This window comes from Biomphalaria glabrata, chromosome 3 (assembly GCF_947242115.1).
Source record: "Biomphalaria glabrata chromosome 3, xgBioGlab47.1, whole genome shotgun sequence".
NCBI lineage: Eukaryota > Metazoa > Mollusca > Gastropoda > Planorbidae > Biomphalaria > Biomphalaria glabrata.
In genome coordinates, this window is record NC_074713.1 from 46,232,822 (window position 1) to 46,259,973 (window position 27,152).

At 39.3% G+C, this 27,152-nt stretch overlaps 1 protein-coding gene across 1 annotated transcript in view; it reads left to right on the forward strand.

Annotated features, from left to right (window-relative positions):
- LOC106061133 (uncharacterized) overlaps positions 1–27,152 on the forward strand; it is a 78,819-nt gene that overhangs the window by 21,064 nt on the left and 30,603 nt on the right. The window contains exon 18 of the mRNA XM_013219205.2: positions 7,528–7,609. Coding sequence (XP_013074659.2) covers positions 7,528–7,609 — 82 coding nt within the window. The remainder of the gene's footprint in view (positions 1–7,527; positions 7,610–27,152) is intronic.

Consider the following 27,152-nt stretch of genomic DNA (forward strand, 5'->3'; position numbering starts at 1 on the left):
CTTAACAGCAGCAGATAACCCGTGTGTTCGTGTGACACACCCTTTGCGCATTTGATGTTGTTCAGTGACCTACTTCACATCTTATGAATTTAACTTTGGTCGCTTTAAAAATAATTTCTTGTAATGAACAGAATGTTATGTGCCTTGTTCACGTTCCTTTTAGTTTGGTTGAGCGGGGGGGGGGGAGGGGTCGGGGGTTGTAGTAAACTTCAGTCTAGACTTTCACCTGTTCGCAGATTTTATTCTGTACAACGGCTGTTTCTAACTTTAACCCAGCACATAGCTACTACCCCCCTTTGTGATGGTAGCTCTGCCCACCTTGGCAACATTTTGTTTTACGATTCTCTTTTTTGTCATGGCACACGGCCTACCACCTGGCCAGTTTAAATCTTTCATTTTATTTTTTTCTTTTCTAGACAGACTTGTCGAAAGCCGGTGGTCGCTGGAAATGTGAGCCCTGCCTTTTGGCACACGAAGATGGGAAAATGTTTTATCACTTCGTAGGGCAAAAGGGGAGCGTTGGGTCGGAGGATGGATGTAGTGTGAGCTGGAAATGCTGGGGTTATTACAATTAAATATCTTAGTTGTCTGAAGCTCTTGGATTTAGGCCATCAACAGGTGGTCTCTTGCTAAGAGTTGAACGTTTTTATTCTTGAGTCGTTCTGGGTGAAATCTCGTTTAGTGTATTCAAGCTGAGAAAAAAAAAACAAGAGAAGTCTGAAAAATAAAACTTAAAAAAGCAAAGCTGACATCAATTATTTTGAATCAATCATGTAATACATTTTTAACAAATTACGACAAACAATAACACATTTGTGAGAGACAAAATATTTTGTTTGTAGCAGCTTGTTAACTTATAGCGTTCTCAGTGCACTGTGTCCATTCACCTTTGTGTACCAGTTTGGGGGGGGGGGGGGCGGAGGGTGTTACCAGGGAGAAAGTTTTCGTGCTGCCTTTTCAAAAGCTGTTTAAAAAAATCTGATCGAGTCTGAATTCGACTTGAGGCCACTAAGCTATTCAAGATCGACTTGAGGCCACTAAGCTATTCAAGATCGACTTGAGGCCACTAAGCTATTCAAGATCGATTTGAGGAAACTAAGCTATTCAAGATCGACTTGAGGAAACTAAGCTATTCAAGATCGACTTGAGGCCACTAAGCTATTTAAGATCGACTTGAGGCCACTAAGCTATTCAAGATCGACTTGAGGCCACTAAGCAATTCAAGATCGACTTGAGGAAACTAAGCTATTCAAGATCGATTTGAGGAAACTAAGCTATTCAAGATCGACTTGAGGAAACTAAGCTATTCAAGATCGACTTGAGGCCACTAAGCTATTCAAGATCGACTTGAGGCCACTAAGCTATTCAAGATCGATTTGAGGAAACTAAGCTATTCAAGATCGACTTGAGGAAACTAAGCTATTCAAGATCGACTTGAGGCCACTAAGCTATTTAAGATCGACTTGAGGCCACTAAGCTATTCAAGATCGACTTGAGGCCACTAAGCAATTCAAGATCGACTTGAGGACACTAAGCTATTCAAGACTAGAAGATTTTGTAATTAAAATGTTTAGCAAACGTTTTGATTCTCTACACAATGCTTATATTCTCTTAGATTAGTTCATTATCTATGTAAAACGAAATTAATTGATTGCAACTAATTGATTAACTAATTGGTTAAATTTTTAAAATTAATTCATGTGTTGTCATACGACAATTAAAACTTGTGCAAAGTTACAACATGTTATATGAATGGGAAGTTGGAGAAATAACTTGTTCAAAACTCCACTCAGACAAAGTTGATATCAGCATTGTACAAAATAGGAATAAGCTTTACCTGGATCTCGTGACGTACGAAATACATACCTTTAAGGCAGCGGTTCTCAACCTTTTATGCTCGATAACCCCTTTTTACAATCCCCCACTCTGTCGCGACCCCAACCCCCGCACACACACAGCAATAGAAGAGTAGAAAATAACAATCCCTATTTTCGATGGTCTTAGGTGACCCCTGCCAAATCGTCAATCGACCCCCAAGGGGGTCGCGACCCACAGGTTGAGAACCCCTGCTTTAAGGGATTCGGAAGCCGTAATGGTTATTTGAAAATTGAACTAATTTAAACAAATGTAGTCTTGGCCATTTTATTTTTCAGTTGAAACATTGTATATTTGAAAAAATATAAATTGATTGATGCTACATTCGTATGTAGATGGCTATCTGGTCGTATGCGATCTGAACTCGATTGTCTCAAGTTCAAGCTCCCCCCCCTTTTCACCCCTGCTGACATCCCCTGCTGTATTGCGGGAGGTTTGTACCAGGATGTAGGCCAGATAATCTACAAGTCTAACGAACATTGGAAACGTGAAAAGCAAAGCAAAGATCTACGTTACAGTTTGATTTCTTTTTTCGTGTATTTCATAATTTAGTGGTTTAAGGGTTAATTGAAATCCTGCTACTCTCATTAGGAAACAGACAGAAGAGATCCATTAGGAACAAGTTCTAGTCTATAGATCCATTAGGATAAGTTCTATTCTATAGATCTATTAGGAGTAAGTTATATTCTATCACCAAAACGTCTAATTTTTTTTACCTAGAAACTTCTTTATCCGGTCCTCTTGATTAGAAGTAATTGAAAATAAAATTCGGTTTCATAACTTGAAAAAGAAAAAAAAAGCTAAGACAATGATGATAAAATGACGATATGGACCCATGTTTTGTCACACAACGCACACAAGTAATCGTTACAACCAATAACACCAGCGTGTTTTTTTAATGCTTCAAAGTAATTCAACTTAGCCAGATCACATTGACTTTTGTCTCGAGAACTTTCTATTGAAGAAGAGTAATGCCAGGTAGCCAAAGATTTATTGGTACCTTAAGTCCGGAGAGAGCAGGACATACTATAAGGATGTATTGCTACCTCAAGCTCTATGGGGATGAAAGAATATGCAGGAATACATTTCTGCCTCATGCTTTTAAAAGAAGAAAAGCTATACAGGAATAAATTGCTACCTCAGCCTCTTGTGAGAAGAAAGACTGTGCTGGACTAAATCGCTAGCTCAGGATCTTGAAAGAAGAAAGTCTATACAAGAATGGATTGCTACTTAACAATCTTGCAGTGAAGACACTTCAGGAATGTATTATGACTTCTTTGCCTCCAGTATATAAAAAAATCAGTCAATGGATATAATAGATATTCTTTTAAAGTAAAGTATCAATTAATTATAAGCAATCTTGTCAGAAGAGGATCCACTTACCTGAGCTCTTTTAATTGCCTAAATCTATAGGTCTTTAAAAAAAAAATATACAAGTTTTACTTTCTTTCTGAAACAATGCTAAAAAAGAAATGGTTGTATCTGGCACGTCAGAGCTACTCCGCGAGCTTGCCGTTTTGTTGTTGTGGGTGTCTGGTCGTCTGCTATGACGTCTGCTCAAACGTCTGCTCTCTGGCGACATGGGATCAAGATTATTTTAGCCATTGTGATGCCACCGTCAACCACAGTCTTTCCTCCCCGTCTTTTTCACCTTTAAAAAAAAAAGGGGGGGGGGAAGCAGTACCACTGCAGGTAGGAGCTGACTATAAAGACCACCTGGCCAACATTAAAACGAAATTTGGCGGGAAATGGTGGTATATGGCATGTTTACCTGATTGGCTGGATGAAAGTCATCCGAGATACTTTCTGTTTCGAAGTATGGCGCTCCTGGAGGAGTGTCTTGTTCTGGCATGTGTTCTGAGAAGTTCATTCCCAAATTGTTCAAAGTCGTCTGCTTTACAAATGACCACGAAAGTTCGATAATCGGGACAATCGGATCGGAATCACGTTAATCAAACTTGACGGATCATTCTCGAAACAAAACTGGACTCAATATTGGATCCACTTTCTCAACACAAATCAAAGCAATTAGGGTCCTTTCTCTCGTTGGAGGAGGGAGGCCTGGTGGCTGAGCGGTAAAGCGCTTAGCTTATGTATAGTAGCCCTAAAACAAACTTAAGACCCTCAAAAAAAAAAAAAAAAAAGGTGTCCAACTCTATGAAAGTATTTTATAGATCTCGACCATGTTTATCAGATCGAAGAAGATCGAAAGGATCTAGATCTAATTTTTAAAAACTACACTTTGCACAGATAGTTTTTTACTTTGAAACATGAAAATTACAAAATGTAGTCAATTGATTTCATTATTTGATAAAATTAAGCTTCAAATTTGTCTTTCAAAAGCATTTTTACATAAATTCGTTCCTTATATCTGCGAATTTAGAAGTACTGACGTACTTTATAATCCCATTCATCTATCGAGGCCGACATCTAAGTCTAGACTCTAGACAGTCTAGATCTAACTCTATTTCTAGATCTAATTCAAATAGGAAATATCTACTTTATTCTTTAACACATTAACATACAAAATAAAGTCCATTCATTTCATTTTTTTTTTCAAATTAACCCTCAAATTTTGTGTTTCTAAAGCATTTTTCATACATTCGTTTGCTATAGCTTCCATATTGACATACATTTTAATAGCCCCATTCATGTGTCGTGCACACCGCTATGTAAACACACTATGATTGGATAGGCTACATGAGGCTCTATATGGGGAATATTAAATATCCTAACTTGCAATAATTAATAAGCTTCTTGAGACAAGGAATTCACTCTTATAATAGTAGGTCTACATCTAGTATAATAGTATCTAGACTCTAGATCTAAATATATGTAGACCTACGAGCAAATGTTTTTATTTAAAAAAATGGATTTACGTCGATTAACTATTTTGATAGCTCGTTTATACTATTGTTTAAATTCACGCATTCGCTTTGTTATAGCATTATTATTTCGTTTAATTGTTTCTAAAACACTCTCAGTAACTATATCGACAGTGATAACATGAGGACGCCGGGTAATATATGTCTAGTATTCATCTAATTTATAAAGCATAAAGTAAGGCGTAGCCTATGTATGGGTGTATGTATGTCCCGAATAAAAATCAAAATCTTTTGACCAATATTGATAAACCTTGGCATAAGTATTCCTAAGATCATGTCGGAGACCGTAGTATATGTTTAATATCCCTGCCATAACGGAAGGGCCCTAAATTTAGTCAAAAATTATCTAATTGTATCTCTATTTAAGAACGAAACTTTTTAACAAATCGGGCAAACCCGTTTTCACAGTATTTAAATTGGCTATGAATCTGTCGGTTGAACGGGTAAACCTATTTTCACACTCTACTTTTGTTTTCGTGGCAAAATTTTAAAAACAAATGAGCGGAAAATTTTTCACGTTTGACATAGATATAAACTCAATATAGTAGATCAATAATACTCAAACGAAGGCCCGCAAGCCCCGGGTCATATCAGGCTAGAACATTCATATATTGCATAATTTGAAGGTTATTTGATATGTTGTAGTGTAATATTGGGGGCTCTAAATGTGGGTACAATGTTGCAGCCCTAACCTTTTTGTTCCATCTAGAGTTCAAGAAATATTCATTAGCCCGAGAAATACATTCCTGTTCAAAGACTTAAATTACGAAGTGCTTCTGTCCGGATTGTGAACATGTTCGGGAAGGGAAATAACCCACTCTTTATCTTCTGCCATGTCGACATTTATGATCTCGACTGAAATTCTTTTGTCTCCCTTTGCTATCAGTTGGAAAGTCAGATAAAAGAGTTGCGGCATAGAGATTATGAAAGTGCTAGTTAATTCTAGTAGACTTTATAATTGTAGTTTGTTTGTTTTTCAAAATAATAATTTATATTTTCTTCTATCCCAACTCCTATATCCACCCCGTCAAGTTTTAAAATTTAAATAGTCTTCGATTTAAGAGTATCTTGTCATCTACACCTTAATTATTATGTTGTTGTTTGTTTGTTTGTTTGTTGTTTTTTTTTTGTCACTTTTAGTTTAGTGTTGTCTGTCAGTCCGTCCGTCTGCTCGTATCGTTTACACATCAAAATCTAGAAAAGCTATAGTTTGCAGTTTGTTCAAAGGCTTCTTCTTCTCTTCTCTTTCTGTCCAGAACGAGGCAATCCGGATCCTGCCCTGGATGGGGCACTCCAACGTCTTTGTTTCAACATAGGAAGAGGCATATTTATTTTTGGTTAAGAAAATAGATTTTAAATCTTCATACAAGCCATTTTTTTAAATATTTATTTGAAATTCTTAATCTTCTTCACATGTCGTAAAGAAAAAAAAAAAGAAATGAGTTTCTATAACTTCTTGTTGAGTGAAATTCTATTGTTTGAATGCAAGTTTTTCTTTTATCTATTAAAGGGGTGTGAAAATAGAGGGGGGGGGGAGTGGGTCAAGAACTTCGTAAGATAGTGACTTCATGAAATTTAACATGAGTATAGGTGAAAAGCCTATCTTCTTACCTGGTCGAGGCAGTTGCCCAGGATTAGGCAGTTTAATGTCATACCTAGGCAGATTCCTTGTCCCATATGCTAGGAAACATTTTTTTACGAATGCTCACTATTCCCTAGTGCTATTAGAGCATGGAATGGGTTGCCTGAGTCAGCCAGTAAAACCAGTCACGTGGCAGAATTTAAAGTCATTTCATGACTAGATTGATCTAGGAACACGCCTAGGACGCAATCATCTTCTTTCTTTGAAGTAACGTTTGTAGTTTATAAGACAAAACAAGATAAGAGGCAGTAAAGAGTGGACTAGATTGCCAAATAGTGGAGTGACCTTTGAACTGCTCCAAGGGAAGAACAATTTTAAATGTTTCATTCATCTATAAATCACGAGACAAAATATTTCTTGCGCCGGGGGGGGGGGGGTAGCATCATAACGCTGGCAGTCGAAGAATTCAATTTTTTTTTTCTTCAGATATGCAACTTATGGACCGTATCGCATGCTGACAACTCTGCATTGCTTACTTTGCGATTAAAGGATTGAAAAGGGCAGCTAATCAGTATTGCTTCATCCTTTTAAGGACTTGTAGAATTCAAGTGCTAATAAGTGTGTGGTTGGGAGAGGGCGGGGTAATAGGAAGGGTCGAAAGAATACATCGTTTAGATCAAACGACAAACTAACCAGAAGTGCGTTCTTTTTAAGCACTTCTCTGTCAATCTCTTGATAAATCTTATTAAATATCAGTTATCTCTTGATAAATCTTATTAAATATCAGTTATTTCTTGATAAATCTTATTAAATATCAGTTATCTCTTGATAAATCTTATTAAATATCAGATATCTCTTGATAAATCTCATTAAATATCAGTCATCTCTTGATAAATCTCATTAAATATCAGTCATCTCTTGATAAATCTTATTAAATATCAGTCATCTCTTGATAAATCTTATTAAATATCAGATATCTCTTGATAAATCTCATTAAATATCAGTCATCTCTTGATAAATCTCATTAAATATCAGTCATCTCTTGATAAATCTTATTAAATATCAGTCATCTCTTGATAAATCTTATTAAATATCAGATATCTCTTGATAAATCTTATTAAATATCAGTCATCTCTTAATAAATCTCATTAAATATAAGATATCTCTTGATGACTCTTATTGCAGACAAACTGAACTGATAGACGCACTATCTGGCAGTAGACGTATGAAATTTGAATCGCCGCTTGGAGTTATAAATAGCCTAGCGGTGAGTAGCCAGGATTTTTTAAATTGGTGTAGCCATTTATTTTATGTTAAGGTTGGCTTTTTAATTTAATTAACTGCCTTTCGTCTTTTATCAGTGAAGGAACAGAATCAATTAATTTTGTGAGTGTGCATTATTTATAAGTGTTAACATTGCTGTTTAAGAATGTAGAATCTCTTCACCTCTCTCTCTCTCTTTCAACATCTTCCCTTCTCTCTTGTATTTCTCTCTCTACCACTCGCTCTTTCTTTCTTTTTCTTCCTTTCTCATTCTTTTACGCTCTTTCTTTCTCTTTCTTTCATTGTCTCTCTCTCTCTCTCTCTCTTTCTTTCTTTCTCTCTATAGATAGACGAAGAAAAATAGAGAGACAGAGAGAAAGCGAGAGTAGGAAAGAGAAATGGAGGGAGAGAGAGAAAGATAGAGGGGAGAGATCACTATCGGGCCAACTTTAAAGTGATTTCGTTCACCTTTAAGCTCAGCAAATCCTAATATGGCTGATCTAAATAGTGACCAGAATAAAAATCTGGGATTAGATCCAGTGTGTGTGTATAGCTGTGTACATTATGAAAACGAAGATATTTTAACATGTAACGTGTAGTTATATAATAGACTAATTATAATAATAATTTCTACATGCATATAGACGTAACGTTGTGCTTGACGAGTCTAGGGCTCCTAGTTTGCTTTAACTCACTCACAGAGCATAATTTTTAGACTTCCACTTATAACATTACTCTTTATGCTGCTGCATTGCCTCCCTTTCCTTCTCTTTACGCTACTGTCTCCCTTTACTTCAAAGGATTTGTTTTTGTTAAGAAATTAAAATGAATTGCGGATACTTCTTTACGAATGTCGCGTTTTGCATGAGGGACGATTGGGACAAGGAAATGAGAGAGAGATATAACTGGTCCGTGTGCGGCATTAGGGCTGTCCTTGTACTGGGACAAGGCGACCTTAAAACTCACTGCTCGCTTCCTCTCACGTGCTCTAAGGGAGTAATCTCAGCAAGGTTCGATACCAATGGGATTTCTGATTCGATACTTCCGCCATGTTGATCCAATCTTTGTAAACACTTCGGATTGTAAATTTCTGGATTTTTGGGACGTCCCTGAGTCCACCCAGCTCTAATGGGTACCTGACATCTGTTGGGGAAAAGTAAAGGCGGTTGGTCGTTGTGCTGGCCACATGACACCTTCGTTAGCCATAGGTCTCAGAAAAAAAAGACCTTTACATCATCTGGCCCTTAGAGTCTGAAAGAAAACTTTTACTAATCCGTTATGTTGTGTCTGTGTGTGTGTGTGTGTGTGTTATGTTTCTGTGTGATTGTGTCTGTGAATGTCTGGCTGTGTCTTTCTTTGACGAGCGCCCAATGTCTATTGCGGCGGGCGACTATAGATAGAACTTACGAACAAATCCGCAGACAAAACGGATACAGCTTGTGAAATATTTTTAAAAATTTTAATGAACTCATTGAATGTCATGACGCGGGAGACTCTTGGAGCAGTGAAAACATTTTCTAGATCAAGTAATACACCTGGTGCATGTGTAGCAAGTCTAGATGATATGGTACCGTCTAGATCGCATAGTACTGTCTAGATTACATGGTACTGACTAGATCGCATAGTACTGTCTAGATTACATGGTACTGTCTAGATTGCATGGTACAGTCTAGATCATATATTACTGTCTAGATGATATGGTACATTCTAGATCACATGGTACTATCTAAATCCCATTATACAGTTTAGATCACATGGTACATTCTAGATCACATTATACTGTCTAAATCACATGGTACATTCTAGATCACATTGTACTGTCTAAATCACATTATACAGTTTAGATCACATGGTACATTCTAGATCACATTGTACTGTCTAAATCACATGGTGCATTCTAGATCACATTGTACTGTCTAAATCCCATAATACAGTTTAGATCACATGGTACATTCTAGATCACATTGTACTGTCTAAACCCCATAATACAGTTTAGATCACATGGTACTGTCTAGATCACATTGTACTGTCTAGATCCCATAATACAGTTTAGATCACATGGTACATTCTAGATCACATAGTACTGTCTAAATCCCATAATACAGTTTAGATCACATGGTACATTCTAGATCACATTGTACTGTCTAAATCCCATAATACAGTTTAGATCACATGGTACTGTCTAGATCACATGGTACTGTCTAAATCCCATAATACAGTTTAGATCACATGGTACTGTCTAGATCACATTGTACTGTCTAAATCCCATAATACAGTTTAGATCACATGGTACTGTCTAGATCACATTGTACTGTCTAGATCCCATAATACAGTTTAGATCACATGGTACATTCTAGATCACATAGTACTGTCTAAAATACTCTAAATCCCATAATACAGTTTAGATCACATGGTACATTCTAGATCACATTGTACTGTCTAAATCCCATAATACAGTTTAGATCACATGGTACTGTCTAGATCACATGGTACTGTCTAAATCCCATAATACAGTTTAGATCACATGGTACTGTCTAGATCACATTGTACTGTCTAAATCCCATAATACAGTTTAGATCACATGGTACTGTCTAGATCACATTGTACTGTCTAGATCCCATAATACAGTTTAGATCACATGGTATAGTCTAGATCACATGGTATAGTCTAGATACATTGTACTGTCTAGATAACGTGGTACTGTCTAGATCACATGGTATAGTCTAGATCACATGGTATAGTCTAGATCTCACGTTCTCCCACAAAACACACACTCTCCCACAAAACACATACACACACACCGTGGCTGTTCGTGGCCTTCCACCCAGTGACATCATCTGCTCTCCACCTTAGCCGCTTACGTATGTCAGTGTCGCATCTCACGTCTGCAATAAACCTGACGTCTGATAAATGAAACTTCCTCTTCTTTCTCTCACCTCATGGATCACGGATGAAATTGTTCAAACCTTTTGTGATTTCACTCTATCTATTTTATCTCTTCACTCTAAAAAAAAAAAAAGCAACTTATTTTCCCGCCTATTAACTTTTCAAGCATGCGCAGATAATGACCTGATCTTTATTTCCGTTTTACTTCTCTTCCCTTTTTTTTCGTTTCTTTTCTTTTTTTTCCAAATCTTCCGAGTAAAAAGTAAACCCACATCCATCTTATTGTACTTGCATTCACCTTCATCCTTTTCAATTGCTTTTGGCGTCTGTTATTACAGTTTTGACTTGATAATATTTCTTGACTTTAATTACCGACGCTATTTATTTAGTGTTGCGTTCGTTTCTTTTCCTTTTCTGTCGTTTGTTTTCTGGTTCATCTTTTTAATTCAAGCTGACAATCATAATTCTCTCACTTAAAACTCAGTTTTTTTTCTTCCCTTCTCTTTCATCTGTTAGTGTTGGAAAATGGTATTCTTCCCCCCCCCCCCCCACCGCCCCCATCCCCCGAAAAAAAAAACAATTTTAAGAAAACTGACTGAGATCTCGAGACCTGTTATTACGTCATAAAGGGGTTTGGTGGTTGAGTGGTAATGCAGTTTGATTACATGCACATGGTCACGAGATTTTGAGTTCTCGTGAGAGTTGATAAACTCGCCAAAAAAAAGAAAGAAACTTAAACCTGTTATTAAATCAGACATTTAGTCTTTGATTCTTTTATCTCCCCATGTTGGAAGCACACTCTCATCATAAGTCTAATGTATAGATATTGTCAGTCTTAAGACAGTTGGTTCTTGCGATTACTCTTTGAAAATATTTTTTATAGTAGTCTTTTACCTTTCCACAAGTCCGACTTGTTATGTGGCTTTTGCTGCATGTTACATATGTCCAGTTATTTGTTACATAGTTCTGTCTAGTTATTTGTTACATAGTTCTGTCTAGTTATTTGTTACATAGTTCTGTCTTGTTATTTGTTACATAGTTCTGTCTTTAGTTTAAAGAGAATAAGGATGACTACTTATATTTGTACCCCTAACCTATATTTGTTATTATATTTAATGTCAAAGAGACCATATGTTTTCATTTAATTCACACTTTATTTGATTCCAAACACCATAATTTATTTCAAACAGTCTCTATATTTTGGCATCAATAAACTCAGATTTTAATTCTGTATTAATATTAACTAAATTTTAAGATCCCCAGGCATAGCCCCTCAGATTCTACCAAAATTATTTCACTGGGATAGTGACTTCTACGCGAACTTTAAGACTAATTTATGTTTTAATGATTAGATGTTTGTTGAATGTTTGTGTTTTTTGTGTATTCATTTAATAAATGGACCCCCATTCACCAATCGTAAACAAACAACATTTAGCCACGTGGTGCTCTATCTCTTCTATATAATTTACGATCTCATGTTTAATTCATGATGGTTGTCACGTGACAGTTTTTTTCATTGTTTTATCAATAAGATCACGTGACTAAATGTGTTTGTTTGTTTGTTTACGATTGGTGAATGAGGTCCATTTCTAATACAGGTGATCTTTTGTAGTATAGTACAGGCTAGAATGGCCATTCTTGCCTAAATAGCTGAATCCTCTATATTCTCTCTAAATAAATCTAGATCTATCTAGTAGGTCTAGATCTAGGCATTTAACTTCATTCAATGTATCAAGCTCACTCTAAACATTTGCCCATCTATTCTCTATAAAAACAACACAAAAAAAAAAAATAATAATATAAGATCATTAACATTGATTTCCAAAACTGGCTGTCTGAAATAAATTTTGGTAAGAAAAGCGTAATTTAATACAAACACCTTACTATTTTTTTTTTGTATGGAATCAAACAACTTGGCTTATGAATCAAATAAAACAGCTCCAAAAACAGAATAAATATTGCCGGGCTCATTAGCATAGACTTAGCCTATCAAAAAATATAGTCTTAACCCTAGGAAGAGGTAAAGTTATCCTGGTAACATAGGAAAAAACAACAACCTGACATAGACATTTGAAATTCTTTTTTCTTACATAAAAAGGTAGATAATTGGAAAGAAATTGGGTTAGAATCATTGGACAATGGATAAGCACATTATACAGCGTGCTAGTTTCATATTAAATATCAAAATAAACATGTAATGTCCGGATTAAATAAACTACTCTATAAACTCTATATAGTTCTGTATTGTTATTTGTGACATAGTTCTATCTTGTTTTTTGTTAACATAGTATTTTGCCCTGTTCATTGTTACAAAGCTTTGTTTTGTCACTTGTTACAATTTATTATTACATTGCTTTTCATACTAATCATCCTTAAGTGCCTGATAAAAATATATAGTCCAGTGTTATCGCCTGCTGGAGTGGCGGGATATTATGGCGTTTTTCATAATTCTCTCTTTCGCGGCTTAGAGTTAACTGTCTTCACCTCTGACCCCCCTCGCTTCCCCCGGACAGGTATCGCTTGCGCCAATGATACGCAAAAGACACTGATTATGAATATTAAACGCGCACGTACTGGGCGCAGACGTTTTTCTGGAGTGTGTCATGTGTCTTAGTCACTTCACGTGGGGTGGGGTGGGGGAGCATGAGGTGGGCGTGAGTGGGTGGGATGGTGCTGGTCTGATAATGTTGTTCAGCCCCCCCCCCCCCCTCCCTCTTGCCTACCATCGTCTCTCACTCCCCGCGCCCCCACAAATTAGAAATTATGATGATATTGTAGGATGCACGTTGAACAGGGGTGAGGGTGAGTCCTGGAGTCGAAGATCTAAGGCTTTACTTGTCAACCACTGAGGTGGGAGGGGGCGGGGGGGGGGGGGGGTTGCTCTCTCCGGTGCAGTGTTCTTGAAAAGACAAAATAACACTAGACTCTAGTCTAAGTTTAAACCCAGATTTGAGGACGTACTTCCTGTTTTATGTGCATGTGTTTTTCTTTTAGGACCTCATTCAGCAATCGTAAACAAACAACATCTAGTCACGTGCTTCTCTATCTCTTTTGTGCAAATTACGATCTCATTTTAATCAACAATGGTTATCACGTGAGAGTTTTTTTCCCGTTGTTTTATCAGTATTATCACGTGACCGTTCGTTTTGGTGAATAAGGTCCATTATAAATAGAAGTTTTCTTTCGGACTTAATTACCAATAATAATTTGTCAATTTAAAACAAAAATACAACGACTTAAAACGTAATGCTTTTGTTTGCAACATTGAAATATAAGGGAGGCGACTCAACGATACACAAATGTTTATTCACAAGGGGACATCACAAAGACATGGTAACAATGTTCGCATTGGCCACAGCCTCTTCCTAAGTTCTAGAGTTGGGCGGATCTCCGTTGCTTCTCTCCTACGTAAACATCCATCTCAGTCTAGTCTCTAACAGTGCGCACCTTCTCAGTCTAGTCTCCAACAGTGCGCACCTTCTCAGTCTAGTCTCTAACAGTGCGCACCTTCTCAGTCTAGTCTCTAACAGTGCGCACCTTCTCAGTCTAGTCTCTAACAGTGCGCACCTTCTCAGTCTAGTCTCTAACAGTGCGCACCTTCACAGTCTAGTCTCTAACAGTGCGTACCTTCTCAGTCTAGTCTCTAACAGTGCGCACCTTCTCAGTCTAGTCTCTAACAGTGCGCACATTCTCAGTCTAGTCTCTAACAGTGTGCACCTTCTCAGTCTAGTCTCTAACAGTGCGCACCTTCTCAGTCTAGTCTCTAACAGTGTGCACCTTCTCAGTCTAGTCTCTAACAGTGCGCACCTTCTCAGTCTAGTCTCTAACAGTGCGTACCTTCTCAGTCTAGTCTCTAACAGTGCGTACCTTCTCAGTCTAGTCTCTAACAGTGCGCACCTTCTCAGTCTAGTCTCTAACAGTGCGCACCTTCTCAGTCTAGTCTCTAACAGTGTGCACCTTCTCAGTCTAGTCTCTAACAGTGCGTACCTTCTCAGTCTAGTCTCTAACAGTGCGCATCTTCTCAGTCTAGTCTCTAACAGTGTGCACCTTCTCAGTCTAGTCTCTAACAGTGCGCATCTTCTCAGTCTAGTCTCTAACAGTGCGCATCTTCTCAGTCTAGTCTCTAACAGTGTGCATCTTCTCAGTCTAGTCTCTAACAGTGTGCATCTTCTCAGTCTAGTCTCTAACAGTGCGCATCTTCTCAGTCTAGTCTCTAACAGTGCGCATCTTCTCAGTCTAGTCTCTAACAGTGTGCACCTTCTCAGTCTAGTCTCTAACAGTGCGCACCTTCTCAGTCTAGTCTCTAACAGTGCGCATCTTCTCAGTCTAGTCTCTAACAGTGCGTACCTTCTCAGTCTAGTCTCTAACAGTGTGCACCTTCTCAGTCTAGTCTCTAACAGTGCGCACCTTCTCAGTCTAGTCTCTAACAGTGCGCATCTTCTCAGTCTAGTCTCTAACAGTGCGCACCTTCTCAGTCTAGTCTCTAACAGTGCGCACCTTCTCAGTCTAGTCTCTAACAGTGCGCACCTTCTCAGTCTAGTCTCTAACAGTGCGCACCTTCTCAGTCTAGTCTCTAACAGTGCGCATCTTCTCAGTCTAGTCTCTAACAGTGTGCATCTTCTCAGTCTAGTCTCTAACAGTGCGCATCTTCTCAGTCTAGTCTCTAACAGTGCGCATCTTCTCAGTCTAGTCTCTAACAGTGTGCACCTTCTCAGTCTAGTCTCTAACAGTGCGCACCTTCTCAGTCTAGTCTCTAACAGTGCGCATCTTCTCAGTCTAGTCTCTAACAGTGCGTACCTTCTCAGTCTAGTCTCTAACAGTGTGCACCTTCTCAGTCTAGTCTCTAACAGTGCGCACCTTCTCAGTCTAGTCTCTAACAGTGCGTACCTTCTCAGTCTAGTCTCTAACAGTGCGTACCTTCTCAGTCTAGTCTCTAACAGTGCGCACCTTCTCAGTCTAGTCTCTAACAGTGCGCACCTTCTCAGTCTAGTCAGTGCGCACCTTCTCAGTCTAGTCTCTAACAGTGCGCACCTTCTCAGTCTAGTCTCTAACAGTGCGCACCTTCACAGTCTAGTCTCTAACAGTGCGTACCTTCTCAGTCTATTCTCTAACAGTGCGCACCTTCTCAGTCTAGTCTCTAACAGTGCACACCTTCTCAGTCTAGTCTCTAACAGTGCGCACCTTCTCAGTCTAGTCTCTAACAGTGCGTACCTTCTCAGTCTAGTCTCTAACAGTGCGTACCTTCTCAGTCTAGTCTCTAACAGTGCGCACCTTCTCAGTCTAGTCTCTAACAGTACTCACCTTCTCAGTCTAGTCTCTAACAGTGCGCACCTTCTCAGTCTAGTCTCTAACAGTGCGCACCTTCTCAGTCTAGTCTCTAACAGTGCGCACCTTCTCAGTCTAGTCTCTAACAGTGTGCACCTTCTCAGTCTAGTCTCTAACAGTGCGTACCTTCTCAGTCTAGTCTCTAACAGTGCGTACCTTCTCAGTCTAGTCTCTAACAGTGCGCACCTTCTCAGTCTAGTCTCTAACAGTACTCACCTTCTCAGTCTAGTCTCTAACAGTGCGCACCTTCTCAGTCTAGTCTCTAACAGTGCGCACCTTCTCAGTCTAGTCTCTAACAGTGCGTACCTTCTCAGTCTAGTCTCTAACAGTGCGTACCTTCTCAGTCTAGTCTCTAACAGTGCGTACCTTCTCAGTCTAGTCTCTAACAGTACTCACCTTCTCAGTCTAGTCTCTAACAGTACTCACCTTCTCAGTCTAGTCTCTAACAGTGTGCACCTTCTCAGTCTAGTCTCTAACAGTGTGCACCTTCTCAGTCTAGTCTCTAACAGTGCGCACCTTCTCAGTCTAGTCTCTAACAGTGCGTACCTTCTCAGTCTAGTCTCTAACAGTGCGCACCTTCTCAGTCTAGTCTCTAACAGTACTCACCTTCTCAGTCTAGTCTCTAACAGTGTGCACCTTCTCAGTCTAGTCTCTAACAGTGTGCACCTTCTCAGTCTAGTCTCTAACAGTGCGTACCTTCTCAGTCTAGTCTCTAACAGTGCGTACCTTCTCAGTCTAGTCTCTAACAGTGCGCACCTTCTCAGTCTAGTCTCTAACAGTGCGCACCTTCTCAGTCTAGTCTCTAACAGTGCGTACCTTCTCAGTCTAGTCTCTAACAGTGTGCACCTTCTCAGTCTAGTCTCTAACAGTGCGCACCTTCTCAGTCTAGTCTCTAACAGTGCACACCTTCTCAGTCTAGTCTCTAACAGTGCGCACCTTCTCAGTCTAGTCTCTAACAGTACTCACCTTCTCAGTCTAGTCTCTAACAGTACTCACCTTCTCAGTCTAGTCTCTAACAGTGCACACCTTCTCAGTCTAGTCTCTAACAGTGCGCACCTTCTCAGTCTAGTCTCTAACAGTACTCACCTTCTCAGTCTAGTCTCTAACAGTGCGCACCTTCTCAGTCTAGTCTCTAACAGTGCGCACCTTCTCAGTCTAGTCTCTAACAGTACTCACCTTCTCAGTCTAGTCTCTAACAGTGTGCACCTTCTCAGTCTAGTCTCTAACAGTACTCACCTTCTCAGTCTAGTCTCTAACAGTGCGCACCTTCTCAGTCTAGTCTCTAACAGTGCGTACCTTCTCAGTCTAGTCTCTAACAGTGCGCATCTTCTCAGTCTAGTCTCTAACAGTGCGCATCTTCTCAGTCTAGTCTCTAACAGTGTGCACCTTCTCAGTCTAGTCTCTAACAGTGCGCATCTTCTCAGTCTAGTCTCTAACAGTGCGCATCTTCTCAGTCTAGTCTCTAACAGTGCGCACCTTCTCAGTCTAGTCTCTAACAGTACTCACCTTCTCAGTCTAGTCTCTAACAGTACTCACCTTCTCAGTCTAGTCTCTAACAGTACTCACCTTCTCAGTCTAGTCTCTAACAGTACTCACCTTCTCAGTCTAGTCTCTAACAGTACTCACCTTCTCAGTCTAGTCTCTAACAGTACTCACCTTCTCAGTCTAGTCTCTAACAGTACTCACCTTCTCAGTCTAGTCTCTAACAGTGTGCACCTTCTCAGTCTAGTCTCTAACAGTACTCACCTTCTCAGTCTAGTCTCTAACAGTACGTACCTTCTCAGTCTAGTCTCTAACAGTGCGTACCTTCTCAGTCTAGTCTCCAACAGTGCGTACCTTCTCAGTCTAGTCTCTAACAGTACGCACCATCTTAGTCTAGTCTCTAACAGTGTGCACCTTCTCAGTCTAGTCTCTAACAGTGTGCACCTTCTCAGTCTAGTCTCTAACAGTGCGCACCTTCTCAGTCTAGTCTCTAACAGTGTGCACCTTCTCAGTCTAGTCTCTAACAGTACTCACCTTCTCAGTCTAGTCTCTAACAGTGTGCACCTTCTCAGTCTAGTCTCTAACAGTACTCACCTTCTCAGTCTAGTCTCTAACAGTGTGCACCTTCTCAGTCTAGTCTCTAACAGTACTCACCTTCTCAGTCTAGTCTCCAACAGTACTCACCTTCTCAGTCTAGTCTCTAACAGTACTCACCTTCTCAGTCTAGTCTCTAACAGTGTGCACCTTCTCAGTCTAGTCTCTAACAGTGTGCACCTTCTCAGTCTAGTCTCTAACAGTACTCACCTTCTCAGTCTAGTCTCTAACAGTGTGCACCTTCTCAGTCTAGTCTCTAACAGTACTCACCTTCTCAGTCTAGTCTCTAACAGTACTCACCTTCTCAGTCTAGTCTCTAACAGTGTGCACCTTCTCAGTCTAGTCTCTAACAGTACTCACCTTCTCAGTCTCGTCTCTAACAGTGCGTACCTTCTCAGTCTAGTCTCCAACAGTGCGTACCTTCTCAGTCTAGTCTCTAACAGTGCGCACCTTCTCAGTCTAGTCTCTAACAGTACTCACCTTCTCAGTCTAGTCTCTAACAGTGTGCACCTTCTCAGTCTAGTCTCTAACAGTGTGCACCTTCTCAGTCTAGTCTCTAACAGTGCGTACCTTCTCAGTCTAGTCTTTAACAGTGCGCACCTTCTGCACTAGCTTGGATGGCGGTGTGCATGCCAGGGTTATAACACTATACGTGATTCTTATACAAACTGCAAAAAGTATAAAATGGGAAGCATTTTGTTTTACAGTTACTTAAAAAAGAATTACGCCCCCCTCCTTTTTCCAACTCCTTAATTCTTATAATTTCCTTTTGGCGCCTGTGAAAGAAATACTAGCAAACTAAAATTCAATAGATGGATGACTTTTTTTTAACAGTCCAAAGCGCTTGAAATGTTCGGAAGAGCTCTCTTCCCGAAAGATCTGATTTTAAAGTGTTCATAGCATGATCTGATCACAGCGCTGTAAGCAACTCTTTTTGAAACACCCACTCACTTGACATATGTGGCTTTTTTTTTTTTTATTTCCACCACCTCATATGTTATGAACAGTTTTCTTTCTTTTTCTCTCTTTTTCTAGTCTCTTCGACACTTTTCGTCCTACCATTACCAATTAGCACCTGTCCCAGCGATGACAGTAATATAGGTAATACTCTAGGAGTGCCTCCGAATCCATCGTCTTCTGCTTTCTCCACTTTTCGAGTTCTCTAACCTTCTTTTTCTTTTTCCCAAACTTGTTGTGTTGAATGTTCAGATCTATTCATTTACCTTTCTATTCGGCCCCCACTTGTTGTGCTAACGCTATTCGCGACCTCTGCCTTTAAGAACTATTACAGTAATCACTCAGCAGAAGTGTCTCTGTGCTACGCTTTAAGGAGGCGTCCACTTGCACCGTCCGTGGTAACGGGTAGGGGGAGGGGAGGGGAATTAATAAGGAAAAACAAACGTACGTATCTATGAACGCATTTGTTAAAATGTAAATTGGATAATTAGGAAGGAGTTGCCGGTGCGAAGGAGTTAAAGTGTTTGAGAATCAGGATTATGGTCCCGGAAAATACAGACGTCATTACGGATATTAATATACAGCTCAAATGTGTGACTAGTGAGTAAACTATGTGCTTAACGTCGTACGACGTGACTAAGTTGCACAGACGAGAATGTAGGGCGCTCTTAACTCTGTGACTGCTTACAGTAAGAATGAATTATTTCACAATATGTACGTGTAATGTGACTTGTAGTGGTGTAAGGGTTAATGTGTCTTTTTTTTTTTTCATTTTTGTTAACGTGAGGTTATGAACTAAGAGGGTTAAGATATATGTATATATATATTTATTTATTTATTTCAAAGGGTGGATTTTTTTTTCAAGTTGAGTAATTTGTTTGGACTTGGTGGACTAAGAAACGCCCCCCCCCCCCAGCTCCTATTTGCCAACTAACATCCATCACCACGCTTCTTTTACAAAGAAGGAATCGCTCTCTTAGCCGGCGTATTGTTGGAAAAACAAAAACAACGTCGCATGGTGTACAATGGCGAGAATCACACGAGGCTACACACGAGGCTACACATGAGGCTACACATGAGGCTACACACGAGGCTACACACGAGGCTACACATGAGGCTACACATGAGGCTACACACGAGGCTACACACGAGGCTACACACGAGCCCAAGAAATCATGGCCTTCTTGACAAGAAAAAAAAGCTGGAAAGAAATAGTAATCAGAGTTCTGTTCGGACTGTTGCAATTTTGATTTAGACAAAGTCTAAACAATTTTTTTTTTTTTGAAAAATATATTTAAAAAAAACCTATAATGTTGTCACCATCAATAGCACTATTAAACTATTCATCATCAATGTCATAGGCATAATTGTCATCAATGGCAGCTTTAATATCATATTATCTTTAAATTAATAATTATCAATGTCATCATCAGCAGCATCACCAGAAAAGTCATCATTCATCAATGTCATAATCATCAGTCATCGACATTAACACCATCATTAAAGTAACCGCCATCAATGTCATCCCCATTAAAGTAATCATTATTAATGTCTTACCATCAATGTCGTCGTCATGTAAGTAATCATCATAATTAATGCCATACCATCAATACCATCATAATTTAAGTAATCATCTTTAATGTCATACTATCAATGTCATCATCCATAGGCTGGAATGAGGAACAATGTATTACACGTGTTTCAGGTATATAAATGGAATATTTCCTTTTTTTGTTTCGTTTATCTACGTTTTGGGTGAACTTGTTTTTAAAATGTTCATCTCGACTTGAAAATGATTGGTAGAACGAAAGCTTCTGATAAATGTCCTGACGTTTTCTGTTGCTGACGGCCAGGATATCTCTCTTGCTGTTGATGTTGAGAGTTGGGAGTTTGAAAGCTGGCGACGAGTGTGTTAGATTACGCAAGGTAGACGTTTGAGGTCCAACACGACCACGGCGATAATGGCACGGTGATAATGGTAGCGATGAAAGCAAAGAGGATGAGGGTTTGGATAGCCAGCCTGGCGTGGATGCAATGGGTGATTCACATCCTGGTCATTGAGTAAGCCATTTCGTAAAGAAAGCTGCAAGTCTATGTATTCTTCGGATATACATTTATTTATTTCTCTTTATATATAATCTACACTTTAGTGACACTTTAGTCTATAAGTAAAGTTCCCCTTTCAAACATTGTGATCTATAGGGAAGTTCGATGTAAAGGTCGTCTATTTATGTGGCCCACTGTTAACTAGGGTGCCATGTGGCCAGCACAACCACCAACCTTCTTTCCTTTTCCCCAACTAATGTCAGGTACCCATTAGAGCTGGGTGGACTCAGAGGCGCACAAAGATCCCGAAATTAAAAATCCCAGTCTTCGCCACGATTCGAACCCGGGAGCCCCGGTTCGGTAGCCAAGCGCTTTACCGCTCAACCATCGCGCTTCCTTTAGACTAGCGCAAATAAAAAGGCAATAGTAAACTTAGAGGGCTTAGAGCTTAGACTTTCGCGTGCTTTGTTCCGACAAAGTGGGGAAAGAGGGACCTCCACTGGAAAGTTAAGGGGAACCCTTTCAGAAACGTTAAACTGGGCGACGCAATAACATTATGTTCATCAGATGGGCATGGCCAGTATTCAATGCTAATTTACAAGGAGCCTGTATAATTCATTACATATTTCCAATCAGGATCCATTAAGCAGGCTAGGTCTTAGTCAAGTCATAATACGGATGTAGTTTCAACTTGACAAATACTGATTTTTCACCGTTTTATAAGAAGTCCTGATGACGTTTTCTCCGTTTAATAACAAGTCCTGATGACGTTTTCTCCGTTTAATAACAAGTCCTGATGACGTTTTCTCCGTTTAATAACAAGTCCTGATGACGTTTTCTTCTTTTAATAACAAGTCCTGATGACGTTTTCTCCGTTTTATAACAAGTCCTGATGACGTTTTCTCCGTTTTATAACAAGCCCAAGTACCAAACAGCTTTTTAACGAAACGTTATGCAATGAAAGACGCTCTCAAGTCGATAGACTCGTGTTTTTAAATATTGTGTTTACCTCTACAAATCTGTATCTAGGGGAAACAGTTCTCTCAATTTCTTTTCTCTTTTGACACAAGTCCCACAATGCACTTGAATATACCGCCCAGGCTTTCTCCCAGCAATCGAGAGGTCACTCCATCTCTGTTACACACGCCCTACCTGTGACCGCAGCTGCTTATCAAGGATTGGCCTCTTTAGTCACACTAGAGGTTTGCAAAGTGAAATAATCTTCTCACGAGAGGTAAGAGGCCACAGAGGCTAGCAAACATTGTAACGTTTCAATAACTTAATTCCTATGTTCAACTTCAACGCCTGAATATAGATCTAAATCTAAATCTGGTCGCACAAAGCTCTGGAACAAAACGTAACATTTTTAGCCTAAAAATTTCATGATCTTTTTCTCGCTGCGAAAATGGTTGATGCGTTTCTTCCGTCAACATGGCGGTACATTTTGTTGTTAAGTTAATTATGTCGGATTATTTGACCTACCCGTCCCATTTTCCACAGGCACACCGTTGTACGGTCCAATCAGATAACAGCGATCGTTTACCTTGTCAAGGTAGATTAGGTGTAATCGATACTTAGGTGGGCGTGTTTGTGTGTGTGTGCGTGTTTGTTTTCAAGGATCTCGCTCTTAGGCTCAAGTTTTGCTTGTTTTGAAGGGTAATTTAAAAAGAAGATGAAGGTGGGAGGAATCGATTCCTCTTTTGTCTTTGAACTTTGTCCCGTGCTGACAGGGCTATTTAAATCAAAGCAGGTTGATGTAGTGTAGGTAATCGGGCCATCGATTATTTTAAACATTTTACATCTGAGCGATTCCTTAACGAAAAAACAAGTTATTTAAAAAAGAAAAAAGAAAAAAAAAAACACTCATGATGATAATACTACCTCCAGTGAGTAATAGCGCTGGTGAGTATTTAATGAGAAGTAAAAGACTCATCCAGTCACGTGAGTGAGTCACGTGGGTGGCGAAAAAACGGTGTTTTACTCAAACTGGATATTTTACATTCAAAATAGGTTCTGGCGTTTTATTATTACAATACCTCTATTCAACTCATGGAACATGGATGGGTCAAACCTGGGCACAAATCTCGATAACGGCTCTATAGATTTTCCTAGAAATTCGACACCTGCTGTACATCGTTAGGAAAAGAACTGCGAGCTTGTTGGCCTCGCTGGGGAAAACTCGAGTTTTACCGTTTTCATTTTTTCAAGTACCGTACAACAACAAAAAAATACATTTAAATTTCACTAAAAGACGGACTCCACGTCTTCGGGTATTTCCGCATGTAGGCATTATTCATGGAAGAGTTTAATCAATTAAATTTTTTGGCGGAACATTTTGCGCACCGTCTTCTAAGATTAGATCTAAAGGCCTATTATCAAATTTTATACAGTCTAGCACATCAATACATTCGCTAACCAGGATTATTTCCAGGGAAAGGGGTGGGGGGTGAAAAGGGGGTGGGGATGTGACGGGATAATCTGTTTTTAAATCTTAACATTTATTAGTCATATAGAATAACTGTTTTTTAACTTGTGTAATGGAGATATTGTAAATATTTTTGTTTTAAAATAGGTTTTTATTGTTTGTACAATGTTTTGAAATCTCTGTAACACTGGTTTTATTTTGTTCACCATTAGAAAGTTCATTCTATATCGTTTAGTACCAATGAACATTTTTTGTTTCTTTCCTTTTTCATTATGAACTGAAGAATATTAGTCTACGTCCCAACCTAAATACTGAACATACTGAAACATTTCATCAATGATATATTTAATCCATAAATATTGAAAAATCAAAAAAAATAAACATAAACTTTGGATTCCATTAAAAAATGAACAAAAGCACTAAGAACTTGTATGATTTAAATTTCTTTCGAGCCTCGCAAAGTAAACTAAAAAAGAGGAACCAATGTTATCTTTTTTTTTTATCCAATGAACTAACAAAATAGTGAACAATCACTCTCACATCAGGAAAATAAAAAAAAAGAGAGAGAATTTTAAAATTTAACATTAAAAATACAAAGTTACTCCCTGACAGTAACGTCGCTCTGAAAGAATTAAACTGTTAAATGAAATGTCACAAGGACTTGGTCTAAATCTTCATCTAGATTTAGAACTGAGGCAGGAGAGAGGGGCGGGCTGATGTTCAAAACTTCAAAGAAATGATTTTGAGACATCGGTGGATGTTCATGCAATAATATATTGTGAAAAATCAGGTGACAAATTAGAGGGGCGTAGCCGGTGGGTAATACATATATACATATGCTAAATGAACCCCACAAAAATTCTTATAGAGATAAAAATCTGTTACCACCTCCCCTCCCAATCACGTCAGGGAGTCGTTCTCCCGCCAAAAAAAAAGAAGTTTTGAAGCCCTGCGTGTTTACAAGGCAAATGTCAACTCTAATTGCCAGTTGTTTGTTGTTTGGACCAACCGGAACTGTGTTTACATCAAACAGTTTATTATCGATGGCAGACGTCGAGCCCAAGCCTGCTCCTTGTGTTGGCCTGGCCCTTGTATATATTATCTATCGTTTGCCCGTCGATGTGCGGCGGTGGAGGGCCACACAATTTAAATTGCAGACCGAGATTAAAGCTGAAGCATGCTATTTTTACTTTCCGGATATTCCCGCTCTCTTAGCAGGTGCTTCTTAGAATTTTTTGGTTTCTCCTTGGGCTGTAATGATGGATAGAGAATGAGTTAATCGTCTTTAAATCGCGCATCATCATTGGCTTGCTGTCGTTATGGGAGGAGAATAAGGGATTGCTGTGACATGCGAGCAACCATGGTTCTCCACTCTTGTTTGCTTAGAAGCCACCCGTATTGGTGTATGTAGAAACAGGTGGTCTTTTGATCTGCTTCCTCTACAGTAGGTTAAGCATAGTCCTGAGCAATTGAGGGTATTCTATTGTCTGCATGTCTTCAAAATGTGTGGGATGTGTGGCCGAGAGGCTTAAACCGCTGAGCTTTATGTCAAGATGGATCGAGTTCGACACCCGACTCCATAAGAGTTGTGTTGGCTGAGCGCCTGAAGACTGTTACCCCTCCCCCACCACTGCTCCTCAAAAGAGGTTGGACCATAGCGCACTGGGCATGCTGCAAGCCTGAAAGCTGAGCTGTTTAAAAGCTATTTTTAAAGTAATAGCCGTTTCAATTTTTGTTATTTCTTTGATTATTTCCCTTGCAACTGGTGAGCTCCCTAACAGCCGTAGATCATAAGGGGGAACACTAGAATTAGCATCTACCACGTTAGTAGACCATCCTAATAGGCGGAACAGTCAGATCATCTTAATGGCCGATGCCAAAACAGTCCGTCAAAGCTTGAAAAAAACAACCTCTTGTGCTTCCTATGTGAAACAACTTAGGACAGCCCTTGGGAAGCGCAAGAACAGCAAGGAAACTTCTCCCCAATGGATCCCAGTACAGATTGAACTAGAAGGAAATGAGAAGGCTGACCAGATGACCAAGTGTTCGAGAACGAATAGACATTTGAGAATTGCGCTCTGGCTGGAGGAATTCAAGAAAATATTACCTGAGTAGAATAAACGAGAACTCATATGCTCTGGAATGAAATATGTCCTTGTGGAGAAAGCCGACGATGTCCCTTTAAAACTGCATTCTCCACCAAGAGGCCCAAATAAGGCACTGGCTGCGAAACTATCCTAAAGAATACAAAAACTATATGGAGAGCTGCCTGATCTGATAACACTGTGTACTTCATCTCAGACATTGGCCTATATTGTTATTGTTATAGCAGTAAGGCTGAGGTGGACAGTTGTAATCAAACTGAATTTCCATTTATCGCTACCTTCGGCTTCGTATAGTGCCGTAGTTTACAACACCACTATTGTATACATGTGACAGATTGACAGATGATCGATCATGGCAATTCCAGAATAACAAAAGCATCTAAAGAGGTGTAACACTAATGTTAACAGGATATCAACAAATGATGAAAACGTACTTTTAACCCTTAAAGTTCTGAACTGTTTTACAATGAGTGCATACACAATTCTAATGTTTAGAGGCTAAACTACCACACGCGTTTTAAGGGTTAAAGACGCCCTTGTAAAATTGAAATGAACCAAGTATACAGTGGTACACTTTTGCGATATGAACCGAAAGATGAGGACGACACATTTTACAGGCTTTAAATAAATCTAAGATCATTTTTGTTACTGGTCACATCCTTAGAACGTTTGTGTCAGTGGACACTGTTGTGTTTGTGTCTATGTTTCTGTTGTGTTTGTGTCTATGTTTCTGTTGTGTTTGTCTTTATATGAGAAGAGAGTCCTTGTAATCACAACAACTTTCCATAAGGATCTATAAAGTTAAATAAGTTCTAGAGTTCTAGAGTTAATTATGTTTCTTTTCAATAAATCTCATCTCAGCAGATTGATACCTGAAAACTAGTCTAATGAATACATGTATTCACGTAACACAATTCACAGACGTTTCACGCAAGCATTAAACGCAATGCTGTACGATTGTTGCATGTGTTTATTTTATGTGTTCATTGTCTCATCATTTCTCCTTTGCTTAGCGTCGATAGCAATACGTCCTCTTTCTATTTAAATCTAGTTCCTGCGTCCCGCCATGCGTCACTTGCTGGCGATACGTGCAGTCAATCTGTAGCCGATGTGAAGCTGGTAGCTGCTTTTGCTTTGCAGTGATGGCGGCCATATGCCCCCCCCCCGCCTCTCACTCCCCACTTCCCCCCCTAGGGCTGTTCTTTAGTCTCTGTGTCTGTTTTGCCGGGTGTTCACCAAATATTGGGCTTTGTGTTTTCGAGAGCGATGTTCCGAGCTTGCTCTCTCCTCTTCCTCGAGTATTTCCGGGGTTAAGAACACGTGCCTGTGTTTCCGTGACTCTTCGTTCCCATAAGTCAACGCTTCTCAAACTTTCGTCTTGCACTTTCTGGGGACGTATAGTTTTCATTTCTAAGTTCGTTTGCACCCTCTCCAGTTCCTCGGGTCATCAAAATATACTCGCACACACATGCACACAAACACTCAGTTTCAGTTTTTGAAATCTTTGATCCGCCGATACATTAAAAAACATCCTATATCACTGGAACACATCTACCATCTCTCGGAGAACTTTTTCATGAAAGATGCCTTTCTAAACAAAACATACACAATTCTTAAAAGACAATCTGCACCCATAAAACCACATCTACATCAGATTAGGACGAAGTGGCCGACCCCTCACCATTAAAGGCTAGAACTGAAAGATTCAAAAACTCCTCTATTCCACT